This window comes from Lepisma saccharinum, chromosome 10 (genome assembly GCF_977018435.1).
Source record: "Lepisma saccharinum chromosome 10, izLepSacc3.1, whole genome shotgun sequence".
Lineage (NCBI taxonomy): Eukaryota > Metazoa > Arthropoda > Insecta > Zygentoma > Lepismatidae > Lepisma > Lepisma saccharinum.
The window spans coordinates 58,974,734-59,002,201 of NC_139238.1; the positions used below are offsets into that span (position 1 = coordinate 58,974,734).

The window sequence follows — 27,468 nt, forward strand, 5'->3', positions numbered from 1 at the left end:
CAGAATTCTAACAGCTCTCTTTTGTAGTCTGAATAATGTAATGCTTTTGTTCATGTTCCCCCAGAAAATGATGCCGTACCGTAATACAGAGTGAATGATGCCATAGTATAGTGTTTTTGCTGCTTCTAGATTTACTACATTTCTTACTGTTCTTATCGCATAACAAAACCCACTAACCTTGTTTGCTGTAGCTTCAATGTGTAGATCCCACTTTAAATTTTCAGACAGTTGTACGCCAAGAAATTTTATGTTAGATACATATTCTATGTCCTGATCTTGAAAGTTAATTTCTGGAGTTTCACTGCTACAGCTGTTGATTTGAAATCTAATTGCATTTGTTTTTTTAGTGTTTACCACAAGACCATTTTTTTCTATCCACTCTGAGATGTGAGTGATTGTATTCTTTACGCTGTGTTTTAACCGTTCTGTGTTTGTTCCTGCTATAAGAACAGTTGTATCATCAGCAAAGAGAGTTGTGTTTGCATCTTTACAGTTTTGTGGAAGGTCATTGATGTAAATTAAAAAAAGTAAGGGTCCTAAAATGGATCCTTGGGGTACACCATATGTAATACGTTGTTTCTTTGATTGATAATTTTCCTTGTTATTATCCTCATCGATGTGAGTTATTTCTACTATCTGATTCCTGTCTGTTAAATATGATTTAAACCATTCTTTTGCTACTCCCCTGATCCCATACTGGTCCATTTTTTTTACCAAGAGTTTGTGGTTGACAGTGTCAAATGCTTTTGTTAGATCAAGAAAGAGCCCTGCACAGTGTTCTTTTTTATCCAAAATTTCTCTAATTGCTTCTGTGAATGTGTGTATAGCAGATTGTGTAGATTTTCATTTGCAAAAACCATGTTGTTGTTCAGAAATGATGGAAAATTTGTTAAAAAATGTTATTAATCTATTGTACATAACCCTTTCAAGTATTTTTGAGATGACTGGGAGAAGAGAGATTGGTCTGTAATTACTCATTTCATTTTTTGACCCTTTCTTGTGCAGAGGTTTTATTATGGCAGTTTTTAGCTGTTCTGGATATTTACCGGTAAGGAGACTTAGATTAACTACATGACGTATTGGGCCACATAGGTCTGCGGAACATTTTTTTATTACAATATCAGGTATCTCATCTATGTCGGCAGAATAATTGTTTTTCAAGCGACTTATTAAGCTAAATATTTCCTTCTCGTCTGCTGGGAGTAAGTATATACTAGAATCTACTTTAGTTATATTACTAGTTTTATGATTTTGTTTTGGATGTTTTTTGTTATTTTTTCTACTGTCCCAGTAAAGTATTTATTGAAAGTTGATGCTACATCTTGGGGATTGACCACGCTTTTGCCTTCGTGTTTTAGTGATATGTTGTCTTTGTATTTTTCTTTCCCTACCATACCCAATTCGGTTTTTGCAATATGCCACAAGGTTTTTTGTTTGTTTTTTGAGTCTAGGATCATATTGCTATTATAGTCTTTTTTTGCTTCCTTGACTGAGTTTTCAAACTCCTTTCTTTTTTCCTTTAGATATGAATTGAATGTTTCACTTTCGAATTTGTGTCTGCATTTATTCATTATAATGAAATCTTTCCAGTTTTCTTTGATGTCGGGTGTTATCCAATTTGATTTTGTTTTAATGTATATTTTTTTTTGTTGTTTTGGAAAATGCTAAATTAAATGAGTATGAAATGGCAGACTGCAATGTCTCGTATGCTTCATTCACATCAGTTTGGTAGTATAGGCCATCCCACGATTCTCTACTTATTAAGTAGTTAAAGTAACTAAAATTAGCTTCATTAAATTCTCTTTTTGTGGTATTTATGTGTCTATAAGGTGTGTGTGTTTGGTTTGTGTTTTGTGCTGCAGTAAGTTTTATGCATTGTGCCTCATGGTCTGAAAAGCCAGTACTAATTGTATTGACACTGTATACAAATAAGTTGGTGTTTAAGAAAACCTGATCAATTGCTGTTTTTGAAGTTGATGTGATTCGTGTGGGTACTCTCACAACTGCTGTCAGATTGTGAGCTTTCATGAATATTTCTACCTCATGTTCTATTTTTTGACTCAGGAAATCAATGTTAAAATCTCCTATTAGTATGGATTTGATTTTTCTTTTTGAATAAGCATCTAATATTACATCTAGTTTCCTAGTAAAGTTGTTGATATTACTGTCGGGTGTTCTGTATACACAAATTAATACTAGCCTAAGTGGTGGAAATTCAACTATGGAACTTTCAAATTATTTTTCCTCATTCAGGTAGTTGAATTGTTTGCTCCCTTTTGCCTTAATGTTATTTTTTATGAATATGCATGACCCACCCCTGATTTTATTTTCTCTGGAGAAACTGGTTGCTAGGGTAAAATTTGGAAAGTTTATGTAGTTAAGATCATCTTTTCGCAGCCAGTGTTTTGTCAGACAAATTACATCAATGTTACATAATTCATTTTGCATAAATATTTCTAAATTAAGCTTTTTTGCTGTGGTAAGGCCTTGTATGTTTTGATGAAATATATTTAATGTGTTTTCTTTTGCATTTACTTTTTTATCATGAGTACCTTTCCCTTCTTTTGTTTTTTTATCATCACTCTTGTCACTAGGTTCTACAATAAAAAATCTTCATGAAATTTTTGTGGTACACGTTTTTCCCTTCTTGACAGTCTTAGAGCTCCGTCACTTGTATTCGCAATTTCAGATGTTTCATTTTTTTCCGGTAGCTTGTCACTCACTTCATCTTCATGGTGGAGCACATTACACAAAGATTCTTTACTCACCTTTTTGGTAGTGTTGTTTGTTACCTTTTCCCTTTCAACTGCATCTTTTTCAGTTATCTTCTCGAGATGATTTTCACTATTCAGCACTTGCACTAGGATTGTTTCCTTCTCCTTTCCAATAGATTGAGGTGCAGGGAGGACTATGGTAACATTGCTGTTTTGTGGAGATGAATTGTTCAGCAGTAAGCAGAGTTTATTACACAGAACGTCTTTGCCTCTTCTGTTCAGATGCTGACCATGCGTAGTATGCCCATCTCTACCAATGTCGTTGACACTCAACATTTTTACTGTGGGGAAGAATTTGCACACTTTCGAGATTTTTGAGTTAACCCTTTCAATTTCCATGTTTACACAAGAGGTTGGAATGAGATCATACCTATGTGGGATTCCTGTAACAATGACGTTTGTGTTTTGTACACTTTCGAGGCACTTTTTTAGTACTGGTATCACATTTTTTGCCTCGTTTTTGGCGACATCGTTTGATCCACCCATTATGATTACACAGTCTTTGCTTCCGTAGTTTTTGCACATAGAAGCCGCTGATTTCACTACTTCATTCAGTGGAGCTCCTGGTTTAGTGTATCCAGTTATTTCGTACTTATTGCATTTTTCTGACATTTTTGATGCAATATCACGACTATGGCTATCGCCTAAAATTAAGACCTTGCATTTGAACTCTTTATTTGGGTTAAATTTGTTTTGCTTTTTGAGTTTACCAGTTTCGTTACCATTTTCTTTTTTGCTTGGCCCCGTTAAGTTGACAGATTTTGTTGTTGAAGGGTTAGCTTCTGCATTGTATAGTACCTCATATGGATTTCGATGTATAAATTGGTTTGATACCTTGTAGTTTTGTCCGTTTGTGCTGGTACGCATTAGTGGTTTTTTGCTTACATTACCCTTGACTACTTCTGTCCACACATTTTCCCCTTTTTGTCCTTTTTTCGTTTTTAGCAGTTCAAGTTTGTCTGTTTCAAGCAGTTTTATGATTTCGTCTTTAGACGACAGCTCCAGTTTTAGTCTTTCCATTTCTCGTATCATTCTGTTGCAATCACAGCAGCCCGGCATTTTTCTTATATCACGTTTCACTCACTCTCACGTTATTTTACCTGTTATTTCAGCTCTGTAGTATCTTTATATGTTCGCAACGAGTATGTAGTATCCCAGACGGACTTTTAGTGTGTATTTAGATGAAGATTTGGATTTTTTACACGCTCACTAACGACGCACAACAGTACCGGCCGCCATTTTTTTTTTTTTCCCCAAACGAGAATCGTAAAGTGTTTCACCATTCGCACACAGACGTTCGTTTCATCAGCGGAATCTGTAATGCTTGCAACCTCAAAATTGAAAGGCCCAAATTTGTCCGCATATGATTTTCATAATGGATCGAATTATGATTTTCATCTCTTAATTCGGAAACTTGGATATCACACACACAAAAAAAAAAATTCTTCCTCAAAATGAAGAACGATACATTTCTATAAGTAAGAAAGTTAAGATTTCGGGGACAAATAAAACCATAGAGATGAGGTTTCTTGACTCGTTCAGATTTCTCTCTGCAAGTTTGGATGCTCTAGCAAGTAAACTTTGTGACGAACAATTCAAAATTACGAAAGCTAGTTTTACCAACATAGATATAAAACTGATTAGAAATAAAGGGATTTACTCGTATGAATATGTAAACAATGAATCTAAATTTTATGATGACACTCTCCCTCCTCAAAAAGAATTCTTCAGTCAACTGAAAAAAACAGGAATTACGGACATAGAATACGAACATGCACAACTGATGTGGGATAAACTAGAATGTAAAACATTTGGAGATTATCACAACGCATACTTGAAATTAGATGTAACAATACTTGGGGATGTTTTTCAAGCATTCAGCAAAATGTCAATGTCTATTTTACAAATTGGACCCTGCACATTTCTTCAGCCTCCCAAGATTAGCGTGGTCTGCAATGTTGTAGCAAACTAAAATTAAGTTAGAATTATTAACAGATGTAGACATGTCACTTTTCATCGAGAGAGGGATTTGGGGTGGGATGGTACAATGTGCACAGAGACATGCAGAAGGCAACAACATGGACATGGAAGAAAAATATGATGCGAATAAACCATCGAATTACATTTTTGACATTTGCATGATAGTTTTTCTGATTTAAAACCTGCACCCAAACTTAAATGTCCACCTAATTCTAATCAATGCAAGCTTTTATTAACTTTGGAGAGAAAAGAAAGATACGTTCTCCATTACAAAAGTCTACAGTTTTTGATTGTGATGGGTGTTAAGGTCTTGGATATTAGAAGAATCCTCAGGTTTAAACAATCTGAGTGGCTCAAACCATACATTGAAACAAACACACAACATAGAACAGTTGCCACTTCCGATTTAGACAAAGATTTTTTCAAATTGATGAACAAAGCTGTATATGGCAAGACAATGAAGAACGTGAGAAATCGCGTGGACGTGAAATTGGGTTCAGATGAAAATAAATGCAGTAAGTGGGTGGCTGATCCTAGATTTAAATCACGAAAAATTTAAAACGAGAATCTGTCACTTTTCAATCTACGGGCTGGCTCAAAAAGTCACTTAACACCCCCGGTACAAGACCACTGCAGCATGCAACATGGAAATGGTGATGATCAATCGTTATCAGGCCAAGGGGGAACCACATTGACGCCACCCGCATGATCGGGGGCCATCTTGATGTCCGCCATCTTGAATTCAACTTTTGAATTTTAAAGGGGAAGGGGGCAATATGATATATCAAATCAGGCTATAATTTCACGAGAAATGCAATGGTGAAGGTTTTTTCGACGTATCTTTAACCAGTAAAAAGTTATTACTGAATTCTTGTACCAATTTGCTCCTTTTCGAGGTGTTATAAAAGTGGCTTAAAATTTCTTTAGCGCATCGGTAATGCATCGAGATCAAAGTGATGTCTAGGGAGATAAGTTCACATGCCATTGCACAAGATTTTAATCAGATACATCCACGAAGAGCTGTGCATTATGAATGGTTGTCGCGAACAATTTACAGTGTGACGCTTCCATTGAATTAAAAGTCTTTCACAGTGACAAGGCTAATGTTTATGTTCATAAGGAAGTTCATAAACAGAATCTGTGACCCTTGTCATCTGATAACTAACTTTGGACAGAAACTGCTTCACAACGTACGCATAGTGTTCTGGTGTTCCTCCCTATTGAAAAAACTCTGTAAAAAGTACCTTCTTCCATAAGCAAGGATGAAAAAAACCTGTTTATTTAACAAATCCAAGTAGCACTAAGCATTTAAGGTTCCGTTGATAGAAAATTGACTAACCAGTCGTGTTCCTCACAGCACACCACACCATTAACTTACCAGCACTAACCATTCAGCTTTGATCTGTCGAAAATGGGTTATCAGATAAAAGCATCGAATATGCTGTTTATGAACTTCCTTATGAACATAAACATTAGCCTTGTCACTGTGAAGGACTTTTAATTCAATGCAAGCGTCACACTGTAAATTGTTCGCGACAACCATTCATAATGCACAGCTCTTCGTGGATGTATCTGATTAAAATCGTGTGCAATGGCATGCGAACTTCTCTCCCTAGACATCACTTTGAACTCGATGCATTACCGATACGCTAAACAAATTTTAAGCCACTTTTATACCTCAAAAAGGAGCAAATTTGTACAAGAATTCAATAATAACTTTTTACTGGTTAAAGATATGTCGAAATAACCTTCACCATTGCATTTCTTGTGAAATTCTAGCCTGATTTGATATATCATATCACCCCCTTCCTATTTAAAATTCTAAAGTTGAATTCAAGATGGCGGACATCAAGATGGCCCCCGATCATGCGGGTGGCGTCAATGTGGTTCCCCCTTGGCCTGATAACGATTGATCATCACCATTTCCATGTTGTGTGCTGCAGTGGTCTTGTACCGGGGGTGTTAGGTGACTTTTTGAGCCACCCTGTAGATATAAAAGTAATAAAATTCCGAAAACCAATTTATGTGGGAGCAACAGTTTTAGATTTATCGAAACTTCACATGTTTCAATTTCACTACAATGTTATGCAATCTTTCTACAATGATAGCATTTCATTACTTTACATGGACATCGACAGTTTTATTTATAGCATTAAAACATCCAATCTATATGAAGATGTAAAAAATCCGTCCTTGCTTGATTATTATGATACTTCTTCCTACCCTCAACCGAACAGATTTGGAATTCTATCTATTAACAAAAAAAGTTCTAGGTAAATTAAAAGACAAGTGTAACGGTGACATCATTCTCGAGTTTGCCGGTTTGCGTTCCAAAATGTATACATTAAGAACTGAGAGCAGCATCATGAAGAAATGCACAGTGCCACCGAGGTGGGACTCTACTTGCTTGGCTGGAGGAACATTCCACAAAGATGCAGCATATGAATTGGCCCCCTAACTGCCCTGATCTTAATCCTATAGAGCATCTTTGGGATGTTGAGGAATGAGTTCTTCAAACTATGCATCCTGTACCAATGTCAGTTGTATCGTTATGGGATGCCATCAGGAATATATGGTGTCAGATACCTGTGGAGACATATCAGCACCTCGAAGAATCCATGCCACATTGTTTCCAGGCCATCCATCGAACCAAAAGTGGACCAACAAAGTATTAGGTACTTGGTTGCAATTAAGTGAGTACTCAGCATACATAAAATCACTCTTAATTCACAAGAATGGGTATCAGTTTGTTTCGGCTCAGCTCTATTAAGCAATTCATGTAAGTTAATTCAAAGTGTCTAAATTAATATTAATTCAAAACAAGGAAAACTTACCCTTTCAAATGCATCTCGCTGATTTGCAGCCTTCTTGTAGTGGCGATCCCTTTGGTATGTAATTATGATGAACAAGATCCCAAGAAGCACATAACCAATGTTTGAAAAGACATGATTAAAGTCACTAAATAAGCCCAATGGATTGGCACAGAGGAAGTTATAGTAGCACATGTCATCATTTCCAGTTTTATACAAGGACTGTGAAAAGTAAATAAACATAAAACATGTAGACCCAAATGGATAAAAATTAGGAATATAATAAAATATTACAAAGAATTTGAAGATAATAATTTTGAACCATGTTTTAGTCATGGAACAGTGCTCGAAGTAGGGGATGCATGAAAATTATGCACGCCCAGTTGATAAAATTTGCATAAAGAATCCATCCAGCTAGGATAATTTGTGAAAGCATCCAATCACTTGCTTCATTGCCTCCATGTAGAAGCACTCCCCCCCCCCCCCCAGCCACATAATTCCAAATTTGACCAAGCATTCTCCTTACTATGAATTTCCACTGAAGAATTGTATACACTGGAAAATGTATTTAGTAGCGATCCATCTGGAGGAAATCACTGCCAAGTCTTGAATAATTTATGTAAAATATATTTTAATATCTTGCAAAGTACCTTAAAATGCAGAAAATTTCTAAATGTATGGAAACAAAATGTTATCCTAACTTAGGAAAAGTAAAAGTAAAAGAAAAGTAAAAGTTTGTGCAACCACAGACACATTTCATGATCACCTCACAGTTTATATTGCATATTTCACAGGCGTTTTTCACGTTAAAGTGCAAAATGTAGTATTAATCTGGCAAATTGCAAAAAAATATTCTAAACATATGATGTTGATATGTGACACTTCCAACATCTTTGCCCCCTGCAGTTATTAATTTTCTTCTAATAAGTTTGTAGCACATAGCAATTCTCTTGCTACTGTCTGTCAAAATCAAAATGTTAGTAATGAAATTCATCATTGATCGTAACATCATTCATTACTTTCGAGATAAACCAAATTTATTTCCAACTGAAATTGGATACAATTGGAGGAAAATAGACCCATAAATATTTTTGGACAACTTAAATCTCACAGAGAGAATAGACAAAACAAAAACATTAGACACCATGGCTGATAATCTTAGAAAGAGCTTCAATCAAGCCATTGAAGAAATTGCACCCAAACTTGAAATAAATACAACATTGAGCAAATTTCATGGAAATTCATCTGGACAAAGAAAAATGGATCCCTTGTACCAACTTGCATTGGGCAAAATGAAAAGAACACGAACAATTCCAACTCTGAAAAAACAAGATGGCACTGATTGCAGGTTTAGAGGAGACAATGAATTATCTTATAGACAGATTGCTTCCAGACAATGACCAGAACACAGATAGTCCCATGAACACGGAAACCCAAAGACAAGCAAACCTACCATATACAAACTCCTCGATTCTACCTTTTATAAATGAAGAGGTTGCAATAGAAAGATAAATTTCTGGGCCCAGATAGAATTCCAGTGGAAATCCCCAAGACTTAAGCCAAAATTCTAAACTATGTCATGGAACTGTAAAGCAAGTGCTTAATATTCAAGATAATTCCCTCTAAATGGAAAACAACAGACATATTAATTATCAAAAAGGACTCCACCAGGTATAACACAGAACTCAAATCAAACGGCCCAATTTGCCTCTTGAATGTATTAGCCAGATGGTTCGAGATACTCATTCTTAAAATATTAAAAGAATTGAGAACCCTAAAAGAGGTAACAAGAGACCAGTACAGCTATATGAGGGCAGGTCTACGGATGACACACTATGCTCTCTAACTGGTACAATAACATATAACCATAATAAATATATGATTGAAATTATAGTGGACAAAGCTGGGGCCTTCGATAACTTTGGTGGCCCCACCTATTCAAAACCTTAAAAGATATGGAATGTCCAGGCATCCTGTATCAAATATTATGAGTTTACTGTTCCAACAGGACAGCTACTGTAAAATGTCACAATCTGACCAGATCCAAAAAAATGTCAAAGGGATGCCCACAGGGCTCCATACTCCGTCCCGAACTGTGGAATATTAATCTATAAACCAGCATTGAAGATACTTAAAAACAATCCTGCAGTCACTGAAGCCGTATTGTATGCAGACTATAATAGTTTGGTAATTTCAGGAAACTCTAGAAAAGAAATAGAATATAATTGAACCACCACTATTAATACTTTCACCAACTGGTGCGAAACTGCTAAGTTAGAGATCGCACCCCCAGTAAACACAATTCCTGCTGCTCAAAGCAGAAGCAGAAATCCACAAATTAAATTAAGATATACAACACTAAAAATGGTTAGGGAGGTTAAATGTCTGGAGAGAAACTGCACTACAAGAAAACACATGTTTTATAAGTCATATTAATCTAACAGCATCGAAGCCGGATAAAATTATCAACAAGATAGGATCCTTTAGCTACAGACTTCAACTATCTTACATTGAAACTTACATTATATCTATCTTCAACTCTATCATCGCATATGGGTCCTCTATTTGAGCATCAGAAGTGAATCAGATAAGAAGCATTAAAAAACTTCTATCTTCTCAATGGAAGGCTATTCTTCAGATGACTGGAGCTTTCTGCATGACATCGACACTGGCACATTTAGAAATTACTGTTTTTTGGCCGATAGATAAGGTCATCAAGAAAAGGGCATGAAATTCATTTTCAAAAATGAAATCGAAGATAAAATCATTGATGTGATTAAATTTTTCAATCCAACTGCTCTTTATACAAATATTCACACCAAACGGGAATTGTAGGAGGAATGATCCAACTCTGAAGACTGATTAATCTGCTATCAGATGTCCAGGAAACCACTCCATGGATCACTTTGCACCTAAAAATGGTGCCATATGGTCAATACCTTTACAGATTTAATTTGAAGTCAACCAAGTATTGTGATGACTGTATAGACATGGTAGGCTCCCAGGAACACAAAGTTTAAGAACGCATGTGTAATATTCCACAAATTAACCAGTTAAGAGAGGCCTTACCCACAAAAAGCACTTATCAAATCATAAGATCAGAAATCTTCAACCTTCTGAATACATTAGTGGACCTGGAAGCCAAAGAACAACTTACTAAATTCCAAAGGAACTAGAGTCCTCTACGTACACCAATTCAAGAGCAGGAAATCGACCCTGAAGAAGGACAGTCCAGAAAAAGACAATATGTGCCTTCAACCTGAAGACAAGGGGTTGATAAACAAGAATGAAGCCGCCACTAGTGGAGGAATGCTACAGGGAATGATTAGACAGAATTCAACTGAAATCATAATTGTATCTTAAATGCATACATTCATTATTCTTACTAACTTAGTACGATACGTAACCTACTATTTAACTTTTCGCTAACTTCAATAACCAACATCTCATATTATGATAGACAACCATTATAGATAATTTGACTAAAATATAATCGTTGACCACTTGTTCACGTGTACCTTTTGCATATCACACACTAAATTAATGAACACTTAATCAAACTTCTTGAAGCTCAAGGGGTTCTGGGTCTGATACCCAGTGGAAGCACATTGTAGTTCAGATCCAACATTAAACTGATGGTCCAGTCCCAATTAGCCTTACTGTGCATAAAGTGCACTAAAAAAAAACTCAATCAACATATATATATTTGGGTGTGTGAGTGTATATATGTGTGTGCATGTATGTATGTATGTATGTATGTATGTATGTATGTATGTGGAAGTTTCAATTCATTATGATTGCAGGTCACTATACAAATGTATTAAGTATTATTTATTTATTATATTGATTTCACACTTGGATCAGTTGTTATAAGATGCATATTTTTTATTTGAAAACTAAATTGAAATAGCTTCATGCTTATGTAAATCATATTTTAATTTCCTAAATTCTAAGATTATTAATTCTTTGCTTATATTTTAATAAACTTTACTTACATAATGGATATATTCTGGTTCCGTCTCTTTCTCCTCACACCAATGATGCTACGAAGTTAGCGAAAATTTTGAATTTTTCTACTGTCCAGTGAGTGTTTCCTTTTACCTTCTTTGATATATATATATATATATATATATATATATATATATATATATATATATATATATATGTGTGTGTATATATATATATATATATATATATATGTATATATATATATATATGTATATGTATCCATTATGTAAGTAAAGTTTATTAAAATATAAGCAAAGAATTCATAATCTTAGAATTGGAAATTAAAATATGATCTTCATAAGCATGAAGCTATTTCAATTTAGTTTTCAAATAAGAAATATACATCGTATAACAACTGATCCAACTGCCATATCAATATAATAAATAAATAATACTTAATACATTTGTATAGTGACATGCAATCATAATGAATTAAATTAGTCCATTTTAGTGATAACCCAAAAATGTTGTTGCTGTAAATAAATGATTTAACTAGAAATAGCCTACCATTTGATGTGTAAGTACCAACTGAACAACCGGAAGAGCATAGAATACAGCTATCGACAGCAAGCTCCATACATATGAATTAGATTTCCTTCGCTGACCTGATAGATCTTTCTTAGCTAAATCAGAAACATAATCACGAGGAAGAGATCTGAAAAAAGAAAGATTGAATTGAATTTGTAATCTCTGAGAGTAACTATATGCTTGTTCTTACATTAGTATAATCAGTGGTGCATGAACAGGAGGAGAATTACAGGGGTACACTATAGTTACCAAACTTTGGGCAGCTATTAATCCAGATTGCACTCTTTTTACCATCCTACAAATAATTTGGCAGACCCAAGATGCTGTTACATAACGAAACTCATTTTCAGCAGCTACACCAAAGAAGTCCTTTTTTCTACATTATCTCTCTATTGAAAAGAATCAAACCAACCCTGGACCTATTATACAGAGTGATTCAAAAGTTATTTAACACCACCTATCAAATGTAAAAGAATTATGCTGGGTACAAATGATCATGATAGAAATAGAAAACAGGAGGAACCATAATGGTGTGTTCCAGCTGAACGCAGAAACTGTGTTGGTGGCTGCCATATTGAATTTAACTCAAAATTTTTAATGGGAAGAGGGTGATGTGGAACATCAAATCCGCCTTGAATTTCATGAGAGATGCAAAGGTGAAAATTTTTTCAACCTATCTCTAATCAGGGAAAAGTTATGACATTATCTGACACTTACAAAATCTGCTCAATATGTTGGGCTTGTTCTAGAATGCACAGTCGTGGCAGTAGCAATCTCTACTTATTCGCCGTGCACACCCTAAGAAATCTATAATACAAATACTTTTTGTTACAGTTATTCATTAAACGCAATCTCCTATAAAACAGAATGTTTCACTTCACCTGCCATTTGCTTGGCTGCATCAGAGCTTCTTCGCCTCTGGCAAAATTGCAGTCATGAACACAATATGATTTGCATTACCTTCCTGACACTGTCTGCATAGATATAACTGGTTCTCCCTTCTGGCTTGTGTCACAGGGAAATCACTCACACTGAACAGCATGTGTTGTTATCTACAGTCATGCACTGTAATGTCATGTTGCAATCCCATTCCATTTGAGATTGTGTTACATCATGGCAAACTGAGGTATTTCTTCAAAGGAAATTTCAATGGTATCAAGGTCATCTCACCTCGTTTTGAGCATGGCAGGGGCAAGAAATAGGGGGTGGAGGGAGTGAGGGCAACTGAAAGTGAAACCTGTATCTTCCATTATAGACAGTGAAGCAAGGCAAGGAAGTAATAGCTACAAAGTATACAACAACTGTAGTAATAATATGGATACAGCAGAAGGGAAAATAAATTATAAAGCACGAAGCAGGCCAGCATGGACTGAGTACTGTTAATTTACTGGTTTTCATTTTATTTTGTTCATTCAGTTAGTCGGTCATTAGAAATAAACAACTTATACTTAGATTACAATTGATTTTCTATATGTGGTAGTCGGATGGCCCTTTTTTGTTTGGTACATGAAAATGTTATTATTTCCCTTGTTCACTATTTTCAGTGGACACTGGCATTCCGTGGAGTAAATCGTTGGGTGTTCACACCCAGCCGAAATTCAGATAAAATTGTATCCATCCCCCAGACTGGGGGGATACAAACACATTGAGAACCAATTTGTTGCTCACAATCACAGAGAAGAAAATGGCAAATGTGGACAACTGATTAATTGAGCATACAAAAATGCGAAATTTGAGCCAAGAATCGAAGCTATGACTTTTGTTTTTAGAGTGATCCAACACTAGACAAGTAACAAGATTATCTCAGTATTTGTCTAGAGTTTCTGAGGACAAAAATAGTAAGCAAATTTAATAAATATTAAGAGCTGAAACTTTTCAAGTTGACACTACCAAAAACTATTCTGCATCAATACTCGCAAAAACATATCATTGTTTACCAAGTTTTAAACAAGGCTACAAAAACCTATGCTCATTGATTTGATTAAAGTCATTCATCTGGACGTTATGACAGATGATGACAGAACGCAGGAAAGCCCTAGAAAGTGGTAAGCAGTGTTCAAATGTATCACCACACAATACATCGGGAGTGAGTGAAGAAGGCCATGTATAACCTCAGAATGTCGAGCCATGAAATTTTAACCCACAACCTCCCAAATGTGAATCATTGATACATCAACCACTAATTCAGAAAGAACACATGCTGGCCACATGTCACCGGTTGAAGAACTCCACACCTCTATGTAGGATTGTGGGAGGGAGACTGGCAGTTGGGAGGTAGGCCAAGGCCCTTCAAGGTCTGCTGTGCCATGGGTTATTTGTGTATATATAATAAATAAAATAAACCTTGGGCGTCTTTTATGTGAATTTTTAAGGATTCCTCTGCTTTGTAAATAAACCTTTTCTCCTTTATTGTATAAATATAATTTATATCTTAGTTATACAAATTTGAAAAGTACAGAACTGTTCTAGTGAAGTCAGAATATATTTTGTTAATAAATTTTAGAGTACAAAAAAATAATAAACTAAAGTAAAACAACAAATATGAATATTTATAATAATTCATGTTTTATGAAGAATACAAACCTGGGACCTTGTATTGTGCTAGCCAGTCCGCCAGAAGGCCCACCGAAAATCCATTTACAAAACACAGGCTAATTTTCATTTACTGTGAATTATTATAGTTTCAGCTTAACACCACCCCCCCCCTTCACCCGTCAATGCCCTCAAAAATAAGGAAACATTACTAAGGTAAACAATAATTTTTTTCTCGTTTAAATTATTGAAATGCCTTACTTCTCTCCTCATTGGAATATATTTTGCCTGTTCCTAAGAATTAACCTCCACCATTTCCACTAACCATGATATCGATGAATATGCTGATTTATTTCACAACAGCTTGGTAAGTAAGTCTCAGGCAATGCTCAAACTTCATGATGTGAATTGCAATTCAGGAGCTGGCCCCAGTGGCGGAGTGGTTAGCACATCACGCTATGACACCAGGGGTCTTGGGTATCAATCTTGGCCTTGGCATGCATGTTTGCGAATATCCATTCATCAATTTCATCATATCATCACTCATCTCCATCTTTGCAAATTAGCCAAAAGTGGCACAAAAAGTGAAATACAATAAAGCAAATCAATCAATCAAGCAATTCGCGAAACTTAATATTATTGTTTTAAAATTTACCTGTAGGAGTTTATAACAATTATAATTTATTCTCAATATCCATATTCACTTACATGTGTGCCAAGATAAATATTAGTTTCTACTAGCAATGTCTTCGTCTTCTTTGTTTTGACTTGTCTACATTATCTGAAGGATTAAGCAACAATTTTAAATGTTGATGTTAAGTGTGAATCTGCTCATTTTGGTGATATATTGTTTTAAATCATAAAACCCTCACCATGCAAAGCTTTTGGTGCACGACAACTATTTCTAATGTTGTTGAGGAACATTATGCGCCCTTAATTTTTGGCGAAATGTATTGGAAATTAAAGAAAGGCTATTAGGCTAAAAGATCGAAGATCTTAGGAATTACTATAACAATACATGCAAACAGTGCTTTAATTATAATATCTTGACAACTGCTTACTTTCCCCCAATACAGAAGCTAAACGAAACGAAAAATAAAATACCTCGCACCTCAGCCGCTAACGGCATTCTCTGAACAGTTGCTGCCATCTGTTGAGTGTTCTTTCAGAAGAGCATGTGCTCCGATTCTCAGTTTCCCCCTTTGGCTTCTTCCGTCGAGCTAGATAAAGCATGGGAAGAATACAGCAGAGCGAGTTCACTGCACCAGATATGTCCCGGGCTCTCGCTCCCTAACCTGGTAAGCTTTTCTTGTCAACAGTCGGGAAAAATTGGGAAATTTTAAGCATTGTGAAGACTTTATGAACGAAAATAGCTGCTTTGTAAAATAAATATATTGAAATGTAGAGTTTAATTCTGCAGAAAAGAAAACAAATTAAAAAATTTCCGTTTTCGGTTGGTCGTTCATGTGCTCCATGAACCCCCTTCAGGCGATGCCTCTGTCAGTGGAGCAAGGTGGTGAGTTTTTATAAAATATTTCCCGACAATAATATTGTTATTGTACAGAGGTATTTCTTTGTTTTGAGTGATTTTGATGAATTATTATAGCCTCTCAGTGGAAGCATATTGTGGTTCGGTTCTCACTTTAAATTGTAGGTCCATTTCTGATTAGAATTACTGTGCATAAAGTACGCTTGAAACGAAACTGATTATAGCTCAATAATATCTTTCTTCTCGCGATCGATGGAAAAATCACTGAAGTATTTCAATTTCTAAAAAAAATATGGTATTGTTATTTTTTTTTTATCTGCCATCATATCATTTCATATGAAAAGTAGTTGTAACTTGGGTCGCCAATACGTTTAGCATCATTATGTATGCAAAAATGGTTGCGATTAATTAGGCGGGAATTATAGCACTCCCATGTAGCATGACAACTTCCAAGCCATAGTCAGCACATTCCTTTTTTGACCAAAGACTATCTGTTGGAATACAACAACAATTTAGGTATTTTTCGATCAAAATTTATGAATGCTGGTCCCAGAAAGAAGAAACAAATATATTGAGCTGCTGGAAATATTCATTGATTTCAACACCGAATTATTTTTGCGAACGTTCTGAAACAAATTATCCAACTTTATTACTAAACTCTATGCTCAATGTATCTGATGTCACACTTACCAAAAAAATAATAATAATAATAATAATAAATTAAAGAAAACTTGGAGAGCTTTGGATATGAACCCATGACCCTAAATTCTTAGGAAAAAGATATTTGTGAGGAGAGTACTTTACCAATACTCTGCAACTTTGCTTGTATCAAATGCTTTGAAACGTGTTCATGATTGCTCAAGCTACCAGATTTGTATGCAACGAACAGATTTTTGCTTCAAATTGCGAGCTTCTTTAATTTTCACTCATTGCACAGTACTTTTCAAGGTGTTATTATTAAATTATTTGCGTAAACTATTCGTAATTATGCCCTTTTATGTTGAAAATTGACCGCGATTTTCTCCAGGTGTACCACAAGTGAGTGTTGTGTTTCCAACCTCACAACAGTTTCTCTCATTCCAATTTTAACTTGCCAAATCACAAGTATTCTCTTAAATCATTCCTCATACTTGAGTTTTCCATTTTGTTCTCTATTAATATGTTGAGCAATTATAGTTTCTGTGTTATAAGCAATAATGTAAATCTTTCACACCAGGGTTTCTCGCCTAGTAGAGGGACCTGCAGTGAAATTGGGTACTTTGTGCTAATTCTCAAGAACTATGTTGCCAAATTAATGATTTCTGTACTTAGAAAACTTTGTAGGCCATCAAGTAACATTTAGAGAAGTGTACCTTAGTACCTCTTCCCTATCTAAAACAAAACTGTTCTTCCTCTATGTTTGTCTATTTCAGATTATAGGCATCTATTTAAAATTCTCAAAATAACTCTTGCTGATTGTGATATCAAACTTACTGTCCAATATTCAGAACATTTCTTTGTGTTGATTCTTGTCTTTAGAGGTACTAAGATTGATTCCATGAAATCTTCTGGCCATACACCTTCTTCATAGATTTAATTGCATAAAGGTAGCATTTCTTTCTTCCCTTCACTGAGATTTTTATGAGTTCTACAGGAATTTGATAAATTTCTGTTGTTTTCCGTTCTTCATTTATTTAAGTGCCAGTTTAAATTCTTCCATCATGATGGCTAGCCCTATTTCATCCTCAAATACCTCCTCTTCTTTTTCCATGCTTAAAGAATCTGGTTGGCTTTCTTTCCCTATATAGATCTTTTAATACTCTTCCATGTTCTCAACATTTCCTGTTTGTCTGTAAATTCATTTCCGTTCTCATCTTCTATCATACACTTAGTTTCCCACTTCTATTTTCGTAAAGTCTAGGCATTAAATTTCACAGTACACCAGGTTATATCTGTCTTTTTACAAATTCTTCTTTTTCTTTTATCCATTTCTCTTTTGCTTTGTCTGCTTCCCTTCTTAGCTGGTTACTGAGTTCTCTGTATTTTCTTCTTCCTTCCTGTGTATTACTATTTTCCATCTTCTCCTTTCTTCCATTATTTCGAGCATACTTTCTGTGATCGATGGTTTCTTGAATTTATTTCTTTCCCTGTACCCTAGGTGTATTTGATGGCTTTGTTGAGGCAACCTTTTATTCCTTCCCAGATAGTGTCACTGTTTCTGACATGCTTTTCACCTCAGCCACATTTTCTTTAAATTATTTAAATAATTATTATAATAATTGTAAGAAAAAGTAAGATAAATTGTCACAGTACAATACAATTCTCATAATTAACAAAACATTATTACCACGGTGTTCATCAAGTGCATAAAGAATCTGGATGGCCTCCTTTCTCATATAGATCTTTTAATACTCTTCCATGTTCTCATCATGGAAGCATTTGTGGTTTTATGGCCTGCCTTAGTAGAGAATTTTTAGTACTTTCCAATATTTTTCTTATCATCAAGATAATCAACAATGCAGATGATTCAATTCGAAGTTAGAAAACATGAATCACACAAAGTAACATTTACATAAGAATATTCAGTTCAGAGATTACATGAACAGCTATCTTCAACTTAGTACTCAAAATAAGAAAATACCTACATCAAGGCTGCTTTTAATGTTTTAGAGATGTAATGTTGTGGAAAGGTTGTTGTTGACCATGTAAACGACATTGCTAGCGAACATGAAATAGGTTATTTCCTCTCTTAAAAACACTGGAAGTGAATTATACTTAATTTTTCATATTTCAAAACATGAACTTCACAGTATGTTACAGAGGGAAGGTAGGAATTTGTGGGGAATGACAGAAACCAATTATATGTATGTCAATTATTTTTATAAATGTAAAAATGACAAAAGAAGTAAAAATTTTTTGAGTTAAGCGTTGCTATTGAATTTGTTTATGTGAATCATCTAACTACTATGAAGTGGACAATATTTACTCAGCCTAGTATTACGAAAATAGAAAATAATACTTTTAATATTTGTACAATATTTAAGCATGTACACACATAACATTAATTTCTCAATTTTTCAAGTAAGGGAACTAACACACTTGTTTTCTACATCCAATATAACACGCAGACATTTTCAAAGTCACTAACATCATTAATATGATTGCCCCACAATGTACATCCCATATGCGAGTGCACAAAATATGACCAAAAGACATGTTAAAAATGCACGAGTCAATAATAAGAAACTTTTGTATTGGGCTAATAGAAGATAGGTTCATTTAACAGCAGCAACTTGCATCTGTCATTTATTTTAGAGGGTAAAAGCGATACAACTTGCATCTATGGATTCAGGGGTACTGTTCAAAGCAAGCAAAGTTCGTTGGGCAACATTAATTTTGGCGGTGGTTAAAATATTGCCCCAACATGTGATTTTATTTTGGCCCAACACACAGTATTCACGTTGGCTCAACGCATGGTTTTTATGTTGGGAAAACAAATGTTTTTATGTTGGGCCAATGTACTGAAAACTAAAGTACAGATAGAATTGTGTTCTGATATATACATAATTTACTGTGAAGCCAAATGTGAACAGTAGTAAAATTTTTGGTGGAAATAAAAAAAATACACAGAACTTTCTCAGTCACATTGTATCAGTGTTTTCAAGGTATTGATTGTACCTTTAAGTGGTAGCACAAAACACTTTCTAGAGTTGACTTAATTTTCCACCTTTCACAGCATTTAGCCTGCACATAACATTGTTTAACCATCTTCAGAATAATACTTGTAAGATTGTTCTTGTTCTGCTACAGCTAAATAGAGAAACAATAAGCAATTCCCAAGATATATTTCACCCATGCAGCTGGCAAAGTTAAGAGCATTGTATTTCCAGCATGTACTGTGATTGTAATATTCGAAAACATACCCTGTTACATGTCATTTATTTTACACTCGTGAATTTATAGCATTCTCTGGAGAGTTGTCTTAACATGAGAAATTTGTTTTTAGAACTGATTTTGACTTAATTTTCTAAAGTTGGGTAAAAATGTTGGCAACCACTGTTGGCCCAACGTAAGACCAATGTCAATTTGCCAATCTACACAGTCCCAACTTTTCCCACATAAAAACTGAGGTTGGCCAAACGGTTGTGGTTACTTGGGGTACACTTCCAAAAATTTGGGGGGTTCAACCTACTCCCACCACCATATCAGTTCCTTTGCCACTGTTCATCAATAATTAAGGAAAACAGTAATGTAGTTATTTCACATGCAATCTTGTATTGACTAGGTAGTCATTCTTGCACTGGATTTGTACCTCAACTTTGTCATCCGGGATTACCCCAGGGATATCAATTGGTTCATTCACAACTTCAGGCAATATTGAGTATTGCTGGGAAAGGATTTGCATTCTATAAAGTGAATTTCTTGCTTTTATAATTGAAAGTAAGTTTGTTTCTAAAACAAGAAAACTTATAGTTGAAAAGAGTGTTGTCAAAATTAGCTCTTCCCCGCTTTACATTCATGAAATATCACATTTCTTTTGTGAGAAATTTTTATTGTTACTTGAATTTGAATGTGAAAAATTAATAGCCTGTCAGATTTTGGTACATAATGCCCATAATTCTATTACTGTGCTTTCTATAGTACTGAAAAAATGTATTTTCAAAAGTAAAAAATTACATTGACGCTAATTACTTGTTACCTACAGTACAATCAGGTTTCGTTGCAAACTGTAGCAGAGAGACAGTAACTGATGATATATTCTATATGAAATTGTTTGAGATCCATGATTGTACAAGGGTTGTTCAAGGTTGACTGGGACTTTTATTTCTGCAGAGGAAATAGGTAGCAGAAGAAACACCAAACTATGTCAGATTTTCAAAGTATTCTCTGTGCATGCCGAGGTACCGTTGCCATCGTTCTGGCAGCTCCCGAATTCCTTTGGCATAGAAAGAACTTGGTTGGTGTCGTAGCCACTGGAGGGCATATATAAGCGTGAATTTCTTCCCACTCCATGCTGCGTCTTTTGGTCTCTGGGGTTGAATTGTGCAACCATGTTTCATCACACGTGATGATGGATTGCAACAATTCATCACCTTCTGCTCGAAACCGATTCAGAAGCTGTTCACAGACCATCCTGCGTGTCCACTTATGATCGAATATCAGCTGGCGGGGAACCCACCTTGCACAGATTTTGCGGAAGCTTAAGTGGTCGTGAATGATTGTCTCAACACTCCCAACACTGATATTCACCTCGGCAGCAATATCCCGCACTGTTACTCGCCGGTTCTCAAGAATCATTTGCTCAACACATGCGATATTCACTGGTGTGACTGCAGTCGGGCGAATGTGTCCATGCGCTTCATTTGTCACCAGCTCCCGTCCTTTGCGAAACTGCTCACACCATTCGTACACTCTTGTCTGCGACATCGTTTGTTCACCATACTGTGCTTGCAATCGTCTGAAAATCTCAGCTGGTTTCACTTTCTCCTTCACGAGAAATGTGATTACACACCGCTGCTCCACAGCCACAGACACACTGCTTGCCGCCATGTTCGCTGCAACTGCTGCGCATGCGCGAAATACGTCATGCCAAGCGCTAGTTACTCGCGAAGGAATACATTACATCACCCGCACGTTTCATCATTATCCGGCTATTCATCGATTTTTTACGTACGAAAATCCTGGTCAACCTTGAACGACCCTTGTAATATTGCTAGAATTTAGCAAGGCATTTAACACAGTTCAATGTGATTTTTTAATTGACAAATTAAAATACTGATCCATTAGCTTCCAAATGGTGTCAATCATATCTGCAGGATAGACGGCAGAGATTATTCCTAAGAAAGTTGTCTCTAAAGATGTCTGATGTGGTAGTGTTTCAAGAAGGTGTTCCATAGGGATCGATCCTGGGTTCATTTATCTTCACACTTTACACGACAGATCCATGTGACATTTTAAAAATGTTTACTCCACATTTCTGTGTTAACAATACACAATGTTCCTTTTCAATAGTTGTAAAATGTTAGAAGATAATAATTACCATATCAACTCTGATTTAGAAATATAGCAACAGAGAGTTAAAATTAAGTTCAGGATTCAAGGGATTCCTGTTTCATAGAGTCCCTGTTGTCTAACTTAATGTTGGTATTAATTACCTCGAAATTGCAATACCCTGTTCCACATTAACATCATTGGCTCTGTCATCTACAGAATTGCCATCATGTATCTGGTTGGATGAAGCTGCACTGGACGATGCATCTCTTGAATGATCACCTGAAATAGATATAATAATCAATCAGGCAAAACAACAATATAAGCGATACATTTTTCTCCCCTGTGCTTTGCATCATGCCATGAAGGCAAAGAGGGACTGTTGAGTTAGGGCCACACACTTTCTAGATCTTGACTGAAGGTGGGAATGATGTGATGTGAGGTGCCACATTTACCCTCCAGGTATCCACTTTATACTACACTGAGTGGACTGAGTGGAGTTGCTTGAACAGGTCGAAAAAGTTCTGGTTCTCCCCTGTCGGCGATCAAACCGGAGTCTCTCACATCGTAGTTAGGCACCGTAATGACTGAGCTACTGTGGCTTACATAAGTGATATGGATACTTATATAATATTTTGGTGTAATTGAAATATGAAAAATGTTAAAGTCAAATGGGTAACTGCACACGTCATTCCAACTTCAAGTTTTTGTAAGTAAGACATTCTCCCTTCTGAAAGTTGTGTCCCAGTAATGTGTTCCAGGAGGATTTTCATGAGTGGCAGAAGGTAAAAAATGATAGCGGTCTGAAAAATCACCTATTCTGAAAGAAGATGATCAAGAGGAAATACACATCACCAGTGATGAAATAATTGAAACACCTTATATGACTTATCAGCTACTCAGCTACCAGCGGAATCTGTAGGTGAGTGGTTACCATATACCAGATGGTGACATCTATATTTCAAATCTCAAATATTTGCAATCTCATTGTAAGGTTGATATGTACAGGTTTGTATATCCATTTGTCCTGATACATGCAATTTGGTATTGTGGTGCTATACCAGAAGTATCTGAGGTTTTCGTTGTTACATTATCACCAAAACACTTACAACCACAGCAACAAACTAATGACGAATCAGCAAAGAACATACTGCCATGTTCACAATTGAAAACCATTTCATGTGTATTCATAAGCACAGTCTTTGGAGAGCTTATTTTACTACTACTAATATCACTGTATTTTCTACAATTTTTGTCTCTTGCCACATAATGCAATGAACTTTGGAATTTCGAGTTCTTTCATTTCTATTTTGTCAACTGTTCAGTGTGTCACAGACAACCAGTATCAGATAGGTGAAGTGGATAGATAAACTGTATATGTCAACTTGGCAATGAGATTTTCAATTATTTGACATGTAGGCTGAGAGACAAAATCCGATATTACCATTTCCTTTTGAATATGTTGTTTTTCTACCATTTCTTGTATCATTGGTATACTTCCTGTTGGGTTGCTGAAAATGTTTTCTCACTTTATTTCATGGTACTACATAATGTGCTAATTCTAGCTATGTCACTTTTCACAGTACATGTGTGTTCCTGGCAATGCTGTCACACACCGCTTAATGACAGGAAATAATGTCACAATAAGATAAAATGTTAAATTGCCAACATTCAGGCGGCAAAACGGGTTATTTTGAATGATTTTAGTGCTGAAATGATGTATCAATGAGAAAAATATTACTGCGAAAATGTGTTTGTTTTGATGTCCTCTATATGTTTTTGTGGTCCATCCACACCATTAAAATGACACCCTGTATATGTCTCATTTCATGGCTTCAACTTTATGAAAGTAATTTCATATTGGGCAGTTTCAAAACTCTTTCCAATTTGCAATAAAAAAATAAAAACCTTTGTCATCAAATAAGCAATAAATATTTGACAGTCCTACATTAGTTGGTATTCTATCCTTTAAAAAATCTGATGTATGGGAGATTCTAACTAGGGACGCTTCATGTGATGGACAGGTGTCATAGTGACTGAACCACACCATTCTTCTTGATCAATAGATTATGTGCTCTACCAGCGGCAGCTGTTGACTTTTCACAGATGTGTGCTACCCCCCCCCCCTTTACACACACACACCATACACTCACTTGGAACCACTAGCATACTCAGGGTTTCCTCCTGAGGGATCTGGAATTGTAAAGGTCTGTATCACATAGCTACTTTCTACTTTCTACATACGAGCGGAAAAAACTATAAAATATTTTGATATCACTGATTTAAACCTTCATTTTAAAAGTTATTCAAAGACAAAAATGGTAATCGAAGATCATTTTAAAGGGTGTTTGCATTTAACACTGTTTTTTTGGTTCCTAGTTCTTTGCTGCTTTCACCTGAAACTCAAAATTTGTAGATGGGATGTAGCCCTCATGAATTTCCTAACCCCAACCTCTCATACGCCACTGCTTCGAACAACAGAGCATAACTGATCCTTTACAATGAATGCTCCATATGCCTCGTTCATGACCATGAACTGCGTGAAAAAAAATAGTGTCTGATTCTGTAAAGCTATCCACAAACTTTCTTCTTATACAGAGATGACAACACTTACCATGCTGTGAATCTGTGTAGCATGCTAGCAGACAGATTTCCCGAGGAGGTGGCGAAAATATGCTATGAAGCCAATAGCACGGTATTCGTTGTAGCTTAACAGCATGCAGAAAATACATAGCATGCTGCAAATTCTTGAGCCTCTTAACATGAAAAGTTTCATTTCACTTCAGTGTTTTATTAAACTTCTTTAATCTATGAAATATGTCCCTTTTTTTCTTTTCATTTTAGTAAATTGAGTAATGTGCTACAGCACAGTAGCACTTATTAAGCAGCCACCACTGTGCTCTACCAATTTATGTGTTGAAACCATACTGCACTATTTTATTTGCCATTCATAGAAAGTATTTCAAACAGTATGTTACAATTAAAGTGGTGTCTTTCGAAACTACAAAATATTTTTCTTGTTAATTCTATATATTAAAAACGAGCGAAACTACAATTTGCTCATGTTGCACAATGTGCTTTATAAACATATTTATGCTACCATTGTAAAGGGAAAAATCAGTTTAACTTGAAAATGCAAACTGATTTGGTAGTCAGAAAATGGCTTACTTCAAGTAAGTACGCTGTAAGCTTTCTGCAAGTTATGACAAGCTTGATGAAGGTTTGCCTTGGCATGCTGCCTGCAACTTCAAATTCTGGTAACTAGATACATGAATGGAAACTTGCAGCATGCTAATAGCTTGCAATGGAAAGCTTGCAGATAGTATATTTACTTGCCATGGCAAGCTCGCATCACAATTAAAACAAGCTTTCTGTGCTATCTGGGTTTGATTCATTTTGAACAGACCTCGTATTAACCTTATGATCCGTTGTTTATTACTTCTGTCTTCTTTTTGATGGCAGCGTTAAGGCTATGGAACCTTTTGTACTACTTAAACATGTTTTCTGATATGTGTTTTTTTTAATATGATGAAAATTCTAAGACTGCAAGTGTGTGTATGCATTCATGTATGTATCTTGTATGTATGTATGATATACATATGTGTATGTGTTCAAGGAGAGAAAAGATGTACACAAGAATGACTGTCTAACTTACAGAGTTACTTTAACACACACTAATAACATAATCATATGCACTTAAAAATATTAATTAATGGGTTTCAGTGTTTTCTTACAATTAACCCTCTAACAGGAATGTCATTTTTTGTAATACAACCAGGTGGAATAGGGACTTGGTTACTCCAGCCATTTTTCATTTAAAAATTGTATTGCTTTATATTTATAATTGAATATCTTTATTCAGACATGTTCTTACACTATTTTTCTGTTTTTTGTGTGTACAATGTATACTTTTGATTTATTTCTATATTTCTTTTCACTCGAACAATGAAAATTTGTTGTTCTAATATAATATGTATGTATGTTAGATTTTAAACATATTTTTTGATTTTTTTTTCGCTTGTAAAATAATAATAAAGTTCCTGCATACTTTATTTGGCTTTTGAGTTTACAAATGTCTACAAATGTTTATTTTTCTATTTCTTTGCATCCATACAATAATAGGTTGTTGTTCTTACTTAATATATTTGTAACTTTTAGTTTAAACATGTTTATTATATATATTTACTTCTCTTATATAATAATATGGTTCTTACATATTTTGTTTGTATATTTCCACTTTACAAATGTTTAATATGTTTTATGTATTTTCACTCATAAAATAATAAGTTGTTTTTATCCAATATATGCTGAATAGATAGAAATTTTAAATATAAATCAAACTTCCATTTTATTCATCGGCTATATAAATAATAATAATAAGTACCAAAACAACCAAAATAATAATAATAATCATTAAAATTTTGCATACATGATATAGCACATGGGGAAAATTAGTTAGTACAAGAATGCAAACAAATGAAAGGTGCCTCTGGTTTCTAGACAAAGTTAGATAGAAGAACGACATTTTCCTGTCTCGGTAGCAGAAACTTGAAGGGAAGAATTGCAGAGTGAAAGGAAGAGTAGTACCAGTTATGTCTAGACACTGCAAAAGATCATTGTTGTGAAGTATAAATTCCCCCACTGCATCTGCAGGAGGGTTAAGTCTATTACATTTTTGACTTGATGATAGATGTAGTTTGAAATTAGCGCACCCTCAACGCTTTTGACACATCAAGAAGAAAACAAGAAAACCCATCCAGATTCAAGTTGTTCACTTTCTTAGCAACCATCATAGTTACAGAGTATCATCCCTGAGAGCAGGAAAGCTTGTGGCAAGCAAGCTGACAGTCGACTTGGACAAACTTGTATCAAGCATACAGTTTACTGGAACAAGCTTGGTGCAAGCTTTTCATGTCAAGTTTGCTGTAATTTTGACATGTGGTAACTATTTCTCTTAATTCATGCCTAATGCAAACTTTCAGTCTGCCATTATCTGCTTGCAGTAAGCTTGCTCACTTCACATGAAAAAATTGTCTCAAAGAGGAAACAACCATTCTGAGATATCTGAGAAGAGACAAAACCAGAAACTATATTAGAGGCTGTGTTTTAGAGACTTTTGGATGACATCACCAATCACTTGGACGTTCTCATTGCTCTCCTCATTGTAGACCATTTGAAGAACAACAAGTTCAAAGTTTTCATGAACACATACTCACAACATTTCAACACCAAAGAAGATAATATCAGAACCAAAATGTTGGTGCCGAAAAAATGAATCAGGATGTCTATTTCTAGAAAACATAACATTCTCTAACTTGCTCAAAATATTTCAGTGTTTTTCAGCATCTTAGAACACAATTGAACAGACTTTTCTCCA

At 35.2% G+C, this 27,468-nt stretch overlaps 1 protein-coding gene across 1 annotated transcript in view; it reads right to left on the reverse strand.

Annotated features, from left to right (window-relative positions):
- The window catches only part of LOC145993916 (SID1 transmembrane family member 1-like), a 373,625-nt gene that overhangs the window by 103,801 nt on the left and 242,356 nt on the right, over positions 1 to 27,468 (reverse strand). Inside the window, exons 8-10 of the mRNA XM_083129833.1 lie at positions 22,256 to 22,373; positions 12,080 to 12,227; positions 7,589 to 7,786 (exon numbers count right to left, since the gene is read on the reverse strand). Of these exons, the coding sequence (XP_082985959.1) occupies positions 7,589 to 7,786; positions 12,080 to 12,227; positions 22,256 to 22,373 (464 nt within the window). The remainder of the gene's footprint in view (positions 1 to 7,588; positions 7,787 to 12,079; positions 12,228 to 22,255; positions 22,374 to 27,468) is intronic.